This window comes from Dreissena polymorpha, chromosome 12 (genome assembly GCF_020536995.1).
Source record: "Dreissena polymorpha isolate Duluth1 chromosome 12, UMN_Dpol_1.0, whole genome shotgun sequence".
In the NCBI taxonomy this organism is placed as follows: domain Eukaryota; kingdom Metazoa; phylum Mollusca; class Bivalvia; order Myida; family Dreissenidae; genus Dreissena; species Dreissena polymorpha.
In genome coordinates, this window is record NC_068366.1 from 4,126,184 (window position 1) to 4,142,107 (window position 15,924).

Below are 15,924 nucleotides of genomic sequence, written 5' to 3' on the forward strand. Positions count from 1 at the left end.
GCTTCAAGTGCCATCCCAGATAAGAATGTACAGACTGCACTGGCTAGGCATGTGCTTCAAGTGCCATCCCAGATAAGAACGTACAGACTGCACTGGCTAGGCATGTGCTTCAAGTGCCATCCCAGATAAGAACGTACAGACTGCACTGGCTAGGCATGTGCTTCAAGTGCCATCCCAGATAAGAACGTACAGACTGCACTGGCTAGGTATGTGCTTCAAGTGCCATCCCAGATAAGAATGTACAGACTGCACTGGCTAGGCATGTGCTTCAAGTGCCATCCCAGATAAGAACGTACAGACTGCACTGGCTAGGCATGTGCTTCAAGTGCCATCCCAGATAAGAACGTACAGACTGCACTGGCTAGGCATGTGCTTCAAGTGCCATCCCAGATAAGAACGTACAGACTGCACTGGCTAGGCATGTGCTTCAAGTGCCATCCCAGATAAGAACGTACAGACTGCACTGGCTAGGCATGTGCTTCAAGTGCCATCCCAGATAAGAATGTACAGACTGCACTGGCATGTGCTTCAAGTGCCATCCCAGATGAGAATGTACAGACTGCACTGGCATGTGCTTCAAGTGCCATCCCAGATAAGAACGTACAGACTGCACTGGCATGTGCTTCAAGTGCCATCCCAGATAAGAACGTACAGACTGCACTGGCATGTGCTTCAAGTGCCATCCCAGATAAGAATGTACAGACTGCACTGGCATGTGCTTCAAGTGCCATCCCAGATAAGAATGTACAGACTGCACTGGCATGTGCTTCAAGTGCCATCCCAGATAAGAACGTACAGACTGCACTGGCATGTGCTTCAAGTGCCATACCAGATAAGAACGTACAGACTGCACTGGCATGTGCTTCAAGTGCCATCCCAGATTAGAATGTACAGACTGCACTGGCATGTGCTTCAAGTGCCATCCCAGATTAGAATGTACAGACTGCACTGGCATGTGCTTCAAGTGCCATCCCAGATTAGAATGTACAGACTGCACTGGCATGTGCTTCAAGTGCCGTCCCAGATTAGAATGTACAGACTGCACTGGCATGTGCTTCAAGTGCCATCCCAGATTAGAATGTACAGACTGCACTGGCATGTGCTTCAAGTGCCATCCCAGATAAGAATGTACAGACTGCACTGGCATGTGCTTCAAGTGCCATCCCAGATAAGAATGTACAGACTGCACTGGCATGTGCTTCAAGTGCCATCCCAGATTAGAATGTACAGACTGCACTGGCATGTGCTTCAAGTGCCATCCCAGATTAGAATGTACAGACTGCACTGGCATGTGCTTCAAGTGCCATCCCAGATTAGAATGTACAGACTGCACTGGCATGTGCTTCAAGTGCCATCCCAGATTAGAATGTACAGACTGCACTGGCATGTGCTTCAAGTGCCATCCCAGATTAGAATGTACAGACTGCACTGGCATGTGCTTCAAGTGCCGTCCCAGATTAGAATGTACAGACTGCACTGGCATGTGCTTCAAGTGCCGTCCCAGATTAGAATGTACAGACTGCACTGGCATGTGCTTCAAGTGCCATCCCAGATTAGAATGTACAGACTGCACTGGCATGTGCTTCAAGTGCCATCCCAGATAAGAATGTACAGACTGCACTGGCATGTGCTTCAAGTGCCATCCCAGATTAGAATGTACAGACTGCACTGGCATGTGCTTCAAGTGCCGTCCCAGATTAGAATGTACAGACTGCACTGGCATGTGCTTCAAGTGCCGTCCCAGATTAGAATGTACAGACTGCACTGGCATGTGCTTCAAGTGCCATCCCAGATTAGAATGTACAGACTGCACTGGCATGTGCTTCAAGTGCCATCCCAGATTAGAATGTACAGACTGCACTGGCATGTGCTTCAAGTGCCATCCCAGATTAGAATGTACAGACTGCACTGGCATGTGCTTCAAGTGCCATCCCAGATTAGAATGTACAGACTGCACTGGCATGTGCTTCAAGTGCCATCCCAGATTAGAATGTACAGACTGCACTGGCTCATCAGGAACACTACTTTCTGTCCAAACTTGAGTTTTGTTAAGAATAGATTTTCTTTATACAAAAACAAGAGGGCCATGGTGGCCCTGTATTGCTCCACTGGTTTTTTTATGCGAAAAAAGCGTCCAATGCGCATGGGTTGAAATGTACTTAAGCATGTGACTTTCTATTTCTTTCCCTCGTCCCACTGGGCGCTTAAAGTTGGAAGGGTGACCATTTTTTATATATGGAAAACGTTACTACGGTGTTAACTAAACAGACTAAAAAGTCCGGGAATTGTCACACAGGTCCTTTGCTTATAACGTAGGTACATTTATCTCTCCACAAGATATTGTTGTTCTTTCTATTTCACATATTTTTAGATGCTGAAGATCAAATCTACGCATGTTCTACAAGATTAATGAAAGTTCCTTCATTCAATCATGAATCTTTTTCCAAAATTCCAAAAAGTGTTTGTAGGTTTCAAAGTTTCTGTTACTTATATAGTTCATGACAGATGAAAATACCTAATGACATAGATCACCTGAACTTTACTTCATTCTTGAAGCATTAGTGAGTGTAGCAGGATTGTTAACGCAGTGAAGAAATTGTTTATTGTAAAAAGAAGATATTTGCCTGAGGAAACATAAAGTTACGAGTTTTTCAGGTTCATGAGGTGCCGAAAGGCAGTAGGAATGATAACTTTGAAGAGGTTGTTTGTTAAACAAAGTAAATGTTTATGAGACAAAAAATTGAATTATAATTCATCAAGATGTTGCGATCATGGCAACACTACTTGCATATGGCGTGAGGTTTAAAGAGATATCATGACAAACAATTAGCTTGACCTAACTTTCCTTAACTTTTTCCATCTTACATTGGTTACCTGTCATGTTTGTTTTTGAAAAATACTAGGATTGCCATATATTGAAATAAGGTATCTGACCTATTCTTTGATAGGTTGCTAGTAATAGACTTAGCGGCAGTGATGTTATAAACAAGGGGATTGTTCACAGCATTGGTAGAATATACTTTTAATAGATACATGTTTTTTAAGTTGGATTCTCCTTACTTTTTTGCTACTGAATATTAAAATCACTTTTTTTCAATATAACAATTTGTTGTTAAGTTTATCTTGAACAAATATTTTTTGCAATCTGTTTATAAATCATAAAATGATGTCATAGAAATTTCTTTTATTGATAAATAGGGCCAATAATAAAACAAGAATGTTGAGAATATTAACATAAAAGAATAATACTAACCATTTGGTGAAAACAAACAAAACAATACATTTTTTTTATGTTATATACAAACAAGGTTAATGGACTAAATATAAACAAACACACTTGAGTGCTCTTCTTGTGTTAATGATGTATTACACTGAGTTTAATTAATATACATATTTTGTTTACCTTTCAATATCTTGCATTTCACATCTTTAGTACAATGCTATTTCAATTAACTGAACAGCGTGACAAACATGATAAAGCAAAATATGCATATGAATCTGATTATACACAGATCCACTATCATATAAATCAAATCATGTTTGTCTATTTCCATGTTCGAAAGATCCTCTTCTAAATTGTTTTACTTCGCGAGTAGACTGAACTCCCAATTTGCAAACAGAGACACTGGTTTCCGTGACACAAATTCACTGTGCACATTTCTAAATATGTGTTTCTTGTATCTAAAATGTAGTCTTTTTCGTTGACTAACACATTTCATTATTCCTATTAAACTATATGATGTCAGTCGTTAGTTCTATTGATATTTGTCGTTTCAATAATCTAAAATTTCGCTTCACAACGGCGCCAATTGCATACGAAACACCAAACACATTTTATGAAACCGATTTCAATTGGAAGATTGGAAAACGACAGCCAATTATATCGCTAGTTTTAAAAATGCTTAGGCAGAATCTACCAGTGTAAAATGCGGAGAGATTTCGCGGGCTGAGGATATATTAAGCATATGTTCATTTTTGTGACCCACGGGGCAGGGTCAAATTTGACCCCAGGGGCATAATTTGAACAAACTAAGTAGAGAACTAATCGATGTCACTACATACCGAATTTGGTAGTACTAGGCCCTACGGTTATGGACAAGAAGATTTTTAAAGTTTGCACAAAATAGGCTTTATATAAGCATTTGTTCAATTTTGTGACCCCCGGGGCAGGGTCAAATTTGATCCCAAGGGAATAATTTGAAGAAATTTGGTAGAGGACTATTAGATGTCTCTACATACCCAATTTGATAACCCTAGGCCCAATGGTTATGGACAAGAAGATTTTGAAAGTTTTCACAATATAGGCCTTATATCAGCAAATTTTCAATTTTGTGACCCCTGGGGCGGGGTCATCTTTGACCCCAGGGGCATAGTTTGAACAAATTTGAAAGAGGTTCACCCAAGGAACATTCCTGTGAAATGTCATCAGAATTGGACCAATTCTTTAGGAGAAGAAGATGTTTAAAGAAAAAGTTAACGCACGGACGCACGCAAGACGGACACAGGACCATGACATAAGCCCTGCTGGCCTCTGGCCAGTGGAGCTAAAAATCCCCAAAAAGGTGAAAGTGCGTCACTAATTAGCCTGTGTGGACTGAACATATATGGTTGAACTATTGTTAAAAAGGAAAAAAATCCAAGCAAACATAAAAACAAACATTGGAGGTACATCTATCTGCACACAATGAATTTGTATGGATAATGGTGGATTATAGATCTCTGTCCCAGCTCTGTCATATATTATGCCATATATCATTGTCTTAATATAAAATGTATCAAGATTAAATTTCTTGAACTTTTGAATGTATTGAGTGTTACTTTAAAGAAATATGGTGTGACCTACCACAGATAAGGTATATAAAGGCAGTCCCCTGCACTGACATTCACATGGTAGAACTCCACCTTGGCCATGCCCGGGTACTTGGTGTAATCCACTCTGCAGTTATAAAGGGAAAAAAAATGAGAAAATTTATAAATTTTAGTTAACATTGCTAACTTACACTCACTGGACCCTAACCTTTGTGCACAAAAGTAAACATATTTATGACAACATTAATTTTCTTTCCATAGTTTTGTTATCCACTACATTTACAATAACATCTTATTGTTCCCAAAGTTCTCTTATACACTACATGTACAATAACATCTTATTGTTTCCATAGTTTCTTATTCACTACATGTACAATAACATCTTATTGTTTCCATAGTTTCTTATTCACTACATGTACAATAACATCTTATTGTTTCCATAGTTTCTTATACACTACATGTACAATAACATCTTATTGTTTCCATAGTTTCTTATACACTACATGTACAATAACATCTTATTGTTTCCATAGTTTCTTATTCACTACATGTACAATAACATCTTATTGTTTCCATAGTTTCTTATTCACTACATGTACAATAACATCTTATTGTTTCCATAGTTTCTTATACACTACATGTACAATAACATCTTATTGTTTCCATAGTTTCTTATACACTACATGTACAATACCATTAATACATAATTTTTACCTTGTACAATTTAGAAGCAAACATACTTAACATGTTATCAATAACACCAAAAGGATAATGCTTTTAAGGATGCTAGTAAATAAGTTTCACAAACAGCCAACATTAATAACTAATTGGATAGCCACACGGTGATACATGGATTATAGGCGGAGTAAGCAAAATCAATAATGGCAAATCCGAGTCGTTGCACTAGAGACAGTAGCTCGTGGGCGAAGTGAACTAAATTTTGGGAAAGTATGATCCTTTGTATCAAATAACAGAGAACATGCTGATAAGTGATGTCCAAGGGACTTTCATAGTTTGTAAAATGGATGTATGTTTGCAATTTGAAACAATAATTTGAGTCTTGTTAGCAGAACATGTGGGTGAATGCATTTGCGTAGTGTTGTATTCTCAAATTAGCCTGTGCAGTCCACATGGACTAATCAGGGATGTCACCTTCCGCTTTTGTGGATTGTTTCATTTGGAGGAAATCTCTCTAAATGAAAATCCGGTCTAGGCAGAAAATGTCTACCCTGATTAACCTGTGATTATTGCACAGGCTAATTTTGGATGACACTTTACGCAAATGCATTAAGCGCGATTTTCCCAAAGGGCCCCGTCTGTAGATCTGCCGTGGAATCATATGGAATTCTATGGAAATCGTTAAATGGAATTCCTTGGAGTATTGGCACTAACTTTCCATCCGATTCCATGCAATCAATGGAAGAGTGAAAAAAAAACAGAAGGGGGACTTGATATGGGATGGAATTCCATAAAATGCCGTGGAATTCCATAGAATTCCGTGGCATTCCATATAATGCCGTGGAATTCCATAGAATGCCGTGGAATTCCATAGAATGCCGTGGAATTCCATAGAATGAAGTGGAATTCCATAGAACGCCGTGAAATTCCATAGATTGCCGTGGAATTCCATAGAATGTCGTGGAATTTCATAGAATGCCGTGGAATTCCGTGAAAAGCTATGGAATTTAATAAAAAGCCGGAATAAAATAGAAAAAAAAACAGATTATAGATCAAAGGCATTTTATTGATTTTGAAAAACAAATGTGAATGTAACTAAAGGTTTCATCATAGAAGTTAAACAAGAACAAGATCTGGCATCAATCATTAACCACACACATGCCAGTCACAGTACATATCAAAAATGAGTGGTTTTACATTTTCATAAAGTACCAACTCTCTTAACCACAGGCATGCATGCACACATTCAAAAACACATCCATAAACATGCACGCATATACAGGTGAGAAAAGAAAAACTTATAAAAGGCACAATATAAAACATAGAAGTAGAATTTTACATTTCTCTTATGACAAGTATACTTCCTTTTTCAGATATGTTCATAAACACACACAATTACATGCACACACACATCACGCACAATTGTTCTAGAGTTTTTTCTCATAAATTTTAACGTTCAACAACTGTTCCTTATTAATTCTAGAACACTTTCAGTATGATAACAGAAGTTCAGTTCTAGTTGATGTGTTCCAGTACAATTCTAGAAAAGTTCCGAAGGTTAACTTCAAATATTTAAGTCTGAAACCAACTTTCTAGAAAACAAATTCCCATGCAGACAGCCAGTATTCAAGTACTGAGCATAGTTAATAATAATACATAACAAATTAACAACTGTTGTAAATTTGTTATTTATTATACTATGCTCAGTACTGTTGAACACGGACTTAATTCAATTATCCAAGTTTCAAATTCCTAAATTAAAAAAACAAACAAATAAATTAAGACAAAAAACCAACACAAAATACAATTCACAAAATAAATAACTGGTCTTTTTTATACAAGAAGTAACCAAAATAAAACATGTCACCAGCCACAGACTGCCAGGCTTAACACAGAGGCTAGGTTTTAAAAATGCTTGTCCAAGTCTTCCACTGCCATTTTCCTTTTCTTCTGAGAATATTGAACACCAGTCACTGCCTCCGGGTCCTTTTTGGTATGAGGTACATTGTATACTGCTCACATGTGCTCTACAGAATAAAAAATCATAAAAATGTCTAAAGCAAAGAGTTATTTACATTCAAGCTACATGTATAACAAGAGATTGCAAAGCAATATGGTCCCCTACCTGTTAAACTTCACTATTTTAAGTTTGTTAAATATATTTGTTTCCATAGCAACCAGAATTCTTGCATTATAAACAACATGAAATGACGTGCAAGATGTCCTTATTGTCATCTGTTCATGTTTCAAGTTTCATGAAAAAATACTTAGAACTTTTAAAGTTATCCCAGGATCCAGAAAAGTGTAACTGACTTAGACCAATATATTGAATTCCAAAAAGACAAAATACTTTCAGGTGGTTAACATTAAATAACTTATCTAGCCCAGGGCATGACAATATTTACCATGAATTTGTGGCCCTGTAAGTCCTCTAGGTAAATGCGCTTAAAGAGCCGCTTTGCTGTTGGATTATTTCCCTGCCAAACTCTGCAGTATCTTCCATCAACTGGTCAATGGTAATTAAAGCACATAATAAAAATGTATAGGGAACGTAATTCAAGAATTGTTTTAAATATTAAGTTGTTAAATGGTCTTTAGAAAGAGAACTAAAAACGAAGTGAATACATCGCAAAGCACTAAGCATAACTTAATTTGTTGGTATGATTAGTACAAATTTATTATTGCTATAATTAGAATGATGTGTTATTCTATTGGTATGAAAATGCACACTCAGATACCTAAAAACCAATTCCATTGGTTTAATTTTTTATTTACAAGCAAATACGTTGAATTGATATCCCCCGCTAACATGCTTCTGGACACATAAGTATTATATTTGACACTCAAACAAGCATTTTTTAAAGATACAAAGGGCCATAACCCCGTTTTTAACAGATGGTGTACAATTCCATTTGGCGTGCATCATCCTCTTATCCATATCTATTAGGGATGTCAACGAATATCCGAATATCCGAATATTCGGTCCCGGACCGAATATTCGGATACTGTTTTCCGAATCGAATATTCGGAAGAAAAAATAAAAAAATCGAGTAATTTCAAAGACTTTGTTTTCGTGAAATTTGCTTCAAACATTGTAAAAAAAGTTGTCTAGTGTCATAATGTTTATTCCGGTAGGCGCGATAATGCGTCGCTAGGTGATGACAGTATACCGGTCATAAATCCCGTTAATTGCCCAACAAAGACAGATACTTTGTGTCAAAATTATGATAGGTGCAAATCGCGTCGGCAATCAAAACACCGACCTGCACTTGATCCAATTACTCGAATTACATTTAAAATTATCAAAGATTAAATGAGTAAAGGAAAAGCCAACTTGGTGTAAAAAACAAATAAGACCGTATGGAAATTAAAACACCGACCCGTCTTGATCTAATAACTCGAATTACATTTAAAATGATCAAAGATTAAATGAGTAAAGAAATAGCTGAATTGTTGTGAAAAACAAAAAAGATCGTATGGTTATAATCACGTTGTCCAATCAAAAAGCTTTTAGAAAATAATTTACTCAACCTCTAATGAGTATTTGCATATCGTATGGTCCAAACTTTAATTAATTACTCAATATTCAATCAAGTATTATACTTAAAGAAATGTTTTTAGTATTTCGCCCTCATTTAATTGAAAATATTATAATTGCTACACGCATAAAGTAAATCTCTGTCCAAGCAAAATGCCACCTACGCCTTCCGCTGCTTGGAAGTATTTCACGACATCATCCGATAAGAAGTCGCCAATCCAAGTGACTTTTAAACGTGGCAACTTTAAAAGACTGACTGTTTAGTCTGTTAAACAGGTTCAAAGTGTGTTGTGGCTATGAACATAATTCGTTTAAGTTCAGCGTTAATTATATTTAGATCTAACTGTTTTGTCATGTAATTATTTTGTAGTCATGAAATATTATTGCTCTCGTTCTATTGTTGATGTACGATATTAATAGTTTAAAAAACAGTTTTTGTCATTCAATTTTAACAATAAAAAGTAATCAGCTTCGAATTAGCGACGGCAACGCTGTGTCAATATTTAGTCACTTCCGGTAAACTTCCGGTAAAAACGAAAGTAGAATTCATGGAGTAATGGTACGGTTAACAAAGTTGACTTTTTTCCAACAGATGTTGACCGAATATCCGAATATTCGTTCGGAAGGGTGACCGAATATTTGAATACCGATATCGGTATTCGTTGCCATCCCTAATATCTATACTCGAACCACGTTTCAATGAAATCCGCCAAAGCACTTCCAGGATATGGCCTTGGACACACAAAAAAGCATTTTTTCAAGATACAAAGGGCCATAACTCTGTTATTTACTAATGGTGTACAATGCCATTTGGCATGCATCATCCTCTTATCCATATACATACTCATGCCAAGTTTCAGTGAAATCTGCCAAAGCACTTCCAAGATATGGCTACGGACGGATGGAAAGACGGACGGATGGAAAGACGGACAGACGGAAGGATGGAAGGACGGACAGACAAAGCCAAAACAATATCCCTCCGCCTATGGTGGGGGATAATAATAAACATTAACACCATTAATGAGCATTGAGTGCTCAACATGCACAGTACAAAACTTGCTTAGCCTGCAGTTCCATAACCTTGCATGATAAAATTCCGATACTACATTCAACGTTATTAATTTCTCCACATAGGTCTTATTACTTCCTTTTTCAACCTGCAAACTCCACTAAGTGAAAATTTGGTGAAAATTTGGGTGACAGCTGCTTTTAAACTAATATTTGCCATACTAAAACCTCAAATATCACATAAAAAGGTCTACAATAATGTCATAAGAAGATTAAATTTAAAGGAGTATTTAGAAATAATAAAAATCACAAACCTTCAGTGTTGTTCTATTCCTAGACAGACTGCTCAAACACTGTATGCATCACTCTTTAGCAATATTTTGTGTCACTTTCCAAATGATATAAATACATAAGTATTTTAAGAAAGTGTTTTTAATGGAAAAACTCATGAACTCTTCTGTTTGTTAAATTTCTTTAACTTCATTTTAACAAGTTAAAACAGTACATTGTCCACCATGTTTCATGTTTCAAGCTAACAGGTAAACTTTCTGTATTTGAATTCAGCCAATTAGAAAAGGCTGTTATATCTTATAACCAATAGATTTGCAGCAAACATACCCAACATCTGATGCAAAGCACACGCTGGGGTTATCAGATAGATTGTAATGACAACCTGGACTGGCTGAGTTTGATATTGAGAAAAAACAGTGTGTATACCACTTGGACAGGGTTAAGGAATTTAAACTTGTAGAAATTGCTTTGAAAGTAACTACTACTCCTACTTCTGCAGAACTACTACTTTAATTACTACAGCATCAACAACACCACCACCAACAACAACAGCAACAATAACAGCAGCAACAACAACAGCAACAACAACAACAGCAGCAACAGCAGCAACAACTGCTACTATTGCAACAACTGCTACTACTGCTACTTCTATTGCTACTACTATTGCTACAGAAACTGTTAATGCTACTACTTCTACTACTACTACTACCACCACAACCTCTACTGTTATAAAAAACACTACTGCTACTACATCAATAACTACAACAACAACACCTACAACAACAACAACTACTACTACTAATACAGCTACTACATCTGCAACAACTACTACTTCTACTGCTGCTGCTGTCGCTACTATGAAGTCTATTTGGCTATTTGTAAGTGTAAGGTGTTCTATATGTGTTCTTATTTTCCATTAGAACTTTTGTAGAACTTACTGGTTCTTAAAGCGTTCTAGATGTGTTCTAGAACTTTATTTTAAAACATTTTTAGAATTTTCTTGACCATATTTTGTCCTTGAAATGTTCTAAAAAGGTTCTTGAAATTATTGGAACAGTTTCAGTCCTAAGCCATTTTCCACAAATGTTCTGGATTTATTCTAAAAAAAACTGTTTTGGAACAATTCCAGAACATAAGTTTTAGAACACAAATATGGAACAGTTCCAGAACTGTTCCAATTTCTAGAACAAATTTATAATTATCTTTATTGCATTTTCTTTTAAATACAAAATACATGATGCAAATAAATTCATACATGTATTAAACTACAAATACATTTCAGACAACCAGCGAAAATTTTCTAAGTTATTTTCCATTGATTTCCATCCAAGAAAATGTATAAGTTATTTTCCATAACGATTTCCGTTGAAAAAAATGGCTAAGTCCAACTTTCCATGGTGTTTTCCATACATTCCGTGGAAATGCATGGAATTTTAGTCGAGATAACGTGGAATTCCATAACAGCTTCAGATGGAAATTGGCAAGTGGATGGAATTCCATCAAATTCCATGGATTTCCATAGAATTCCATAATATTTTCTATGGAATTCCATAGAAAAGTGCTAATGACTATGGCAGATCTACAGACGGGTCGTCTCATTTGAAGCAAATCGGTGGGTGGTATATATGGGTGTTCTACGTGGTGGGTGTTATACGAGGAGGGTGTTATACGTGGTGTGTGTTATACGTGGTGTGTGTTATACGTGGTGGGTGTTATACATGGTGGGTGTTATACGTGGTGGGTGTTATACATGGTGAGTGTTATACGTGGTGGGTGTTATGTGGTGGGTGTTATACATGGTGAGTGTTATACGTGGTGGGTGTTATACGTGGTTGGTGTTATACCTTGTGGGTGTTATACATGGTGAGTGTTATACGTGGTGGGTGTTATACGTGGTGGTTGTTATACGTGGTGAGTGTTATTCGTGGCGGGTGTTATACATGGTGGGTGTTATACCTGGTGGGTGTTATACGTGGTGGGTGTTAAACGTGGTGGGTGTTATACATGGTGGGTGTTATACGTGGTGAGTGTTATACATGGTAGGTGTTATACGTACGCATCGACGTCCATTCCTGAGTAGGCACCTTCAGGATGGTCTATGAGCACCTGCAAACACAGACAAGAGGCAATTAAGGTGAGCCTCGCACAGGGAAAACTAGGCTTAGTTCACGTGGGTAAAGTCTCGTCCCAGATTAGCATGTGCAGCCCACACAGGCCAATGCGGGATGACATTTTCCGCTTAGATTGGATTTTTGTTTTGAAGAAACTTCCTTCAAACCAAAAATTCATTAAAAGAGAATTAAGTTTTGTCCCTGATTAGCCAGTGAAAACCGCATAAGCTCATCTGGGATGACATTACGCACATGAATTAGACTAGTTTTCAAAGAAATGCATCTCAGGGTTAGTAATCAAAAAGGAAAGCATAACCTAAGACATGCTTTGAGGATGACAGTGTCAAAAATTTGAAGAAAAAAATCACAAATGAAATAAAATACAGTTGTATACTGTTTCTTATTTGGTTTACATACATAAGAGTAAAATAATTTGTTGAAAACATCAATTTTACTCTTTCTTGTGTCCCAAAAATAAACAAAATGTCCACATGTTTCCACAAGCTGTGAGACACATATCCCCCTTTTGTGATACTCTGCTAGATCACAGTTTTACACACAAAAAATAATTTAGCCTAACTCTGTAAAAAGGGGGTTTAATGCATGTGTGTTAACCTTTTGCATGCTGGGAAATTTGTCGTCTGCTAAACTGTCGTCTGCTGAATTTCTTTTAGTTTAAATACAGTCTTAAGACTGCTCCTCAACCAACATCATCAGCATGGATTCCGCCGTCTTAGAATGTTTCGGCCCTTTACTTCCATGAACATTCTGATAGCGGTGGGCCCACAGTGGTGATCAGTCACTGTGTGTTGGTTGATTGCCTCCAGCTCTTCTCTTCTCGCCTCAGCCACAGCCAGCTTGATGCCCGTTCGGCTGCTTGGCTCAGTCTCTGGATAGCCACTCGTCTCTCCCTGCCAGTTGTTCCTAATGCTGTCATCAGCCTGTGCACGGACTGGGAACAGAATCCTCTAACGCCAACTTGCACGGGAAATAGCCAAGTTCGCCAGCCTTGTTGCTTGCACAGATCCATCAGTTCTGTGTACTTGGCCTTCTTCCACTCGTAGGCCTCTTCACATCTTGCCTCCCATGGTACTGTCAGCTCTATGGTGACGAGCTTCTTTCCTGTCTCTGACCACAGTACAATATCTGGTCGTAGGGTCGTTTGAACCACGTTTGGGAAAACAAGCCTTCTATCAAGGTCAACTTCCATCTTCCAGTCTCTAGAGCCATCAAGAATTGATGCCTTTGTTTGTTTCTGTGTCTTCACGGTCTCACCCTTTTTGACAAAAGCGATGTGCCCATGGCGGGGGTGATTACCATGTTCCTTCTTCATTTCCTTCTCTAGCCAGTCGGCAAACTCTCTGAGGACCAAGTCGTGCCTCCATCTATATCTTCCCTGTGTCAGTGCTGTACTACAAGATGACAGAACATGCTCTAGGGTGCCTACTCTGTCACACAGGCTGCATTTTGGCTCTGCTGTGAGTCCCCATCGGCACAAGTTCGCTGGGGATGGTAGTAGGTCATAGACAGACCTGAGGAGAAAGGAAAACCGAAAAGGCTCATACTTCCAGATGTCTCCCCAGGTCAACTTCCTGTCTGCGGTATTCCACGTGGTCCATGCTCCCTGCGCTCCCATCTCCACAGCCCTTGCTTGTCTGGCATTTTCTTCCGCCCTCCTGACCTCAGACTGAATCATCGCTCGCCTCTCTTTCTGGTCTGATCGGCTCCACAGCACCACCTTTCTCGCACCAATTCCTTCACGTCCAACTGCAGCCACTCCGACAATGTCTTTGTGCTTGAGCGTGTTCTCTGCCTGGCTCACAGACTCTGTTGCTGACCATTTCCTGCTCGTTCGGGTTTGGATCCCTGCCTCACGGATGAACTCGTCCGGAGAGTCCCTCAAGGTCAACACAAGTCTTGCTTTTGCAGTCTTGAACTCTTCTACCAGTGAAGATAGCGGGAACTGTAACTTGTTGCTCTTCCCATAGAGTCCAATACTGGTAAAGCTGGGTGGAACTCCTAGCCACTTCCTGAGGTGTCGACTTGTGATTCTCTCCAGGGCTTCTACTGTTGTGCTGGGTACCTCGTAAAGCATCAACGGCCAGATTAGTCTTGGGAGCAGTGCATGCTGGTAAAGCCAGGCTTTGAACTTGCCGGGTAGTCCGCAGCGGTCTATCTTCTTGAGGCCCTCCTCTACCTGTTTCTTTAAGTTCTTGACATTGTCGCGATCTTGTAGGCTTGCATCAAACCACTTGCCCAGGCATTTTATTGGACTCGTCACTATGGAAGGAATCTCTTCGTTCTGTACGTAGAGTTTGAACCTCTCTGTTGCCTGTCCTTTCTTTATGACAAGAGATCTGGATTTTGCTGCTTTGAACTTCATTCTTCCCCATGAAGCGACATTCGTCAGGGCTGTCAACATCCATCTAGCTTGGACGTGTGTTGTTGTCGTCAATGTGAGGTCATCCATGAAGCCTCTGCTAGATGGGAGATTCCTGACTCTGTCTTTGGTCCACGTGTCTCACGTTGGGCAGCATTTATCAGCAGGTTCATCCCCATGATGAATAGCACCACGGAAACTGTGCAGCCGGTAACGATTCCCTTCTCCAACTTCTGCCATCTGGTTAGCTGGTCACCAACAGTAAACCGGAGCTTGATTCCATCCAGGTAACTGGTGATGATTTTCTGAATGTGGCCGTCCACATGGTAGTGTCGGATGGCTGTATAGATGAGCTGGTGTGGAATGGACCCGTATGCCTTGGCCAAGTCGAGCCAAACTACAGTGAGATCCTTCCTCCCTTTCTTCGCCTCACTTATTAGCTGTGTGATAGCACTGGTGTGCTCTATGCAGCCGGAGAAACCGGGAACTCCTCCCTTCTGGACCGAGGTGTTGATGTATGCGTTGCCTGTCAGGAAAGATGTGAGTCTTCTTGCAAGGATGGCAAAGAATATTTTTCCCTCGACGTTGAGCAACGAGATCGTTCGGAACTGGTTGACCGTCTTGGAATTGCGTTCATTCGGTGTGAATATCCCCTCGGCCTCCTTCCAAGCCTCTGGTACGTCCCCCTTCCTCCAGACTACTTTGAGGAGCCTCCATAAACGCATGAGGAGTAGTGGGCACATCTTGTACACTTTGTACGGGATGGCATTGGGTCCTGGCGCTGAAGCAGCTCTGGCCTTTTTTACAGCTTCTTTCACCTCGCCAAGCGTAGGTTCCGTCGTATTCAGCTGTTTTTCGGATTCCTCCGCTGGATCTATTCTGTCAGTCCCCTAGCACGTCCTCTCGATTGGGGTCAGAATGGAAAAACATGGAGGAAGTTCTCTATTTCCTCTAGTGGAGTTTCCAACTTTCCTGACCTTTCTTTGTCGAGGAGGGATCTTGCAAACTTGTATGGGTTGGCTATGAAAGCTGCCCTCTTTTTTGCCCGTTCCTGTGTCTTTCTTTTGCTGTTTTCTGCTTTCCGTAATGATGTCAGCTGTGTCCGAACT

General features: G+C 39.3%; 1 protein-coding gene across 3 annotated transcripts in view; it reads right to left on the minus strand.

Moving 5' to 3' along the window:
* Positions 1 to 15,924, minus strand: part of LOC127853841 (tRNA wybutosine-synthesizing protein 5-like) — a 74,722-nt gene that overhangs the window by 23,764 nt on the left and 35,034 nt on the right. For all 3 annotated transcript variants that reach the window (XM_052388636.1, XM_052388635.1, XM_052388637.1), the window contains exons 5-6: positions 12,381 to 12,430; positions 4,844 to 4,936 (exon numbers count right to left, since the gene is read on the minus strand). In XM_052388636.1, coding sequence (XP_052244596.1) covers positions 4,844 to 4,936; positions 12,381 to 12,430 — 143 coding nt within the window. The remainder of the gene's footprint in view (positions 1 to 4,843; positions 4,937 to 12,380; positions 12,431 to 15,924) is intronic.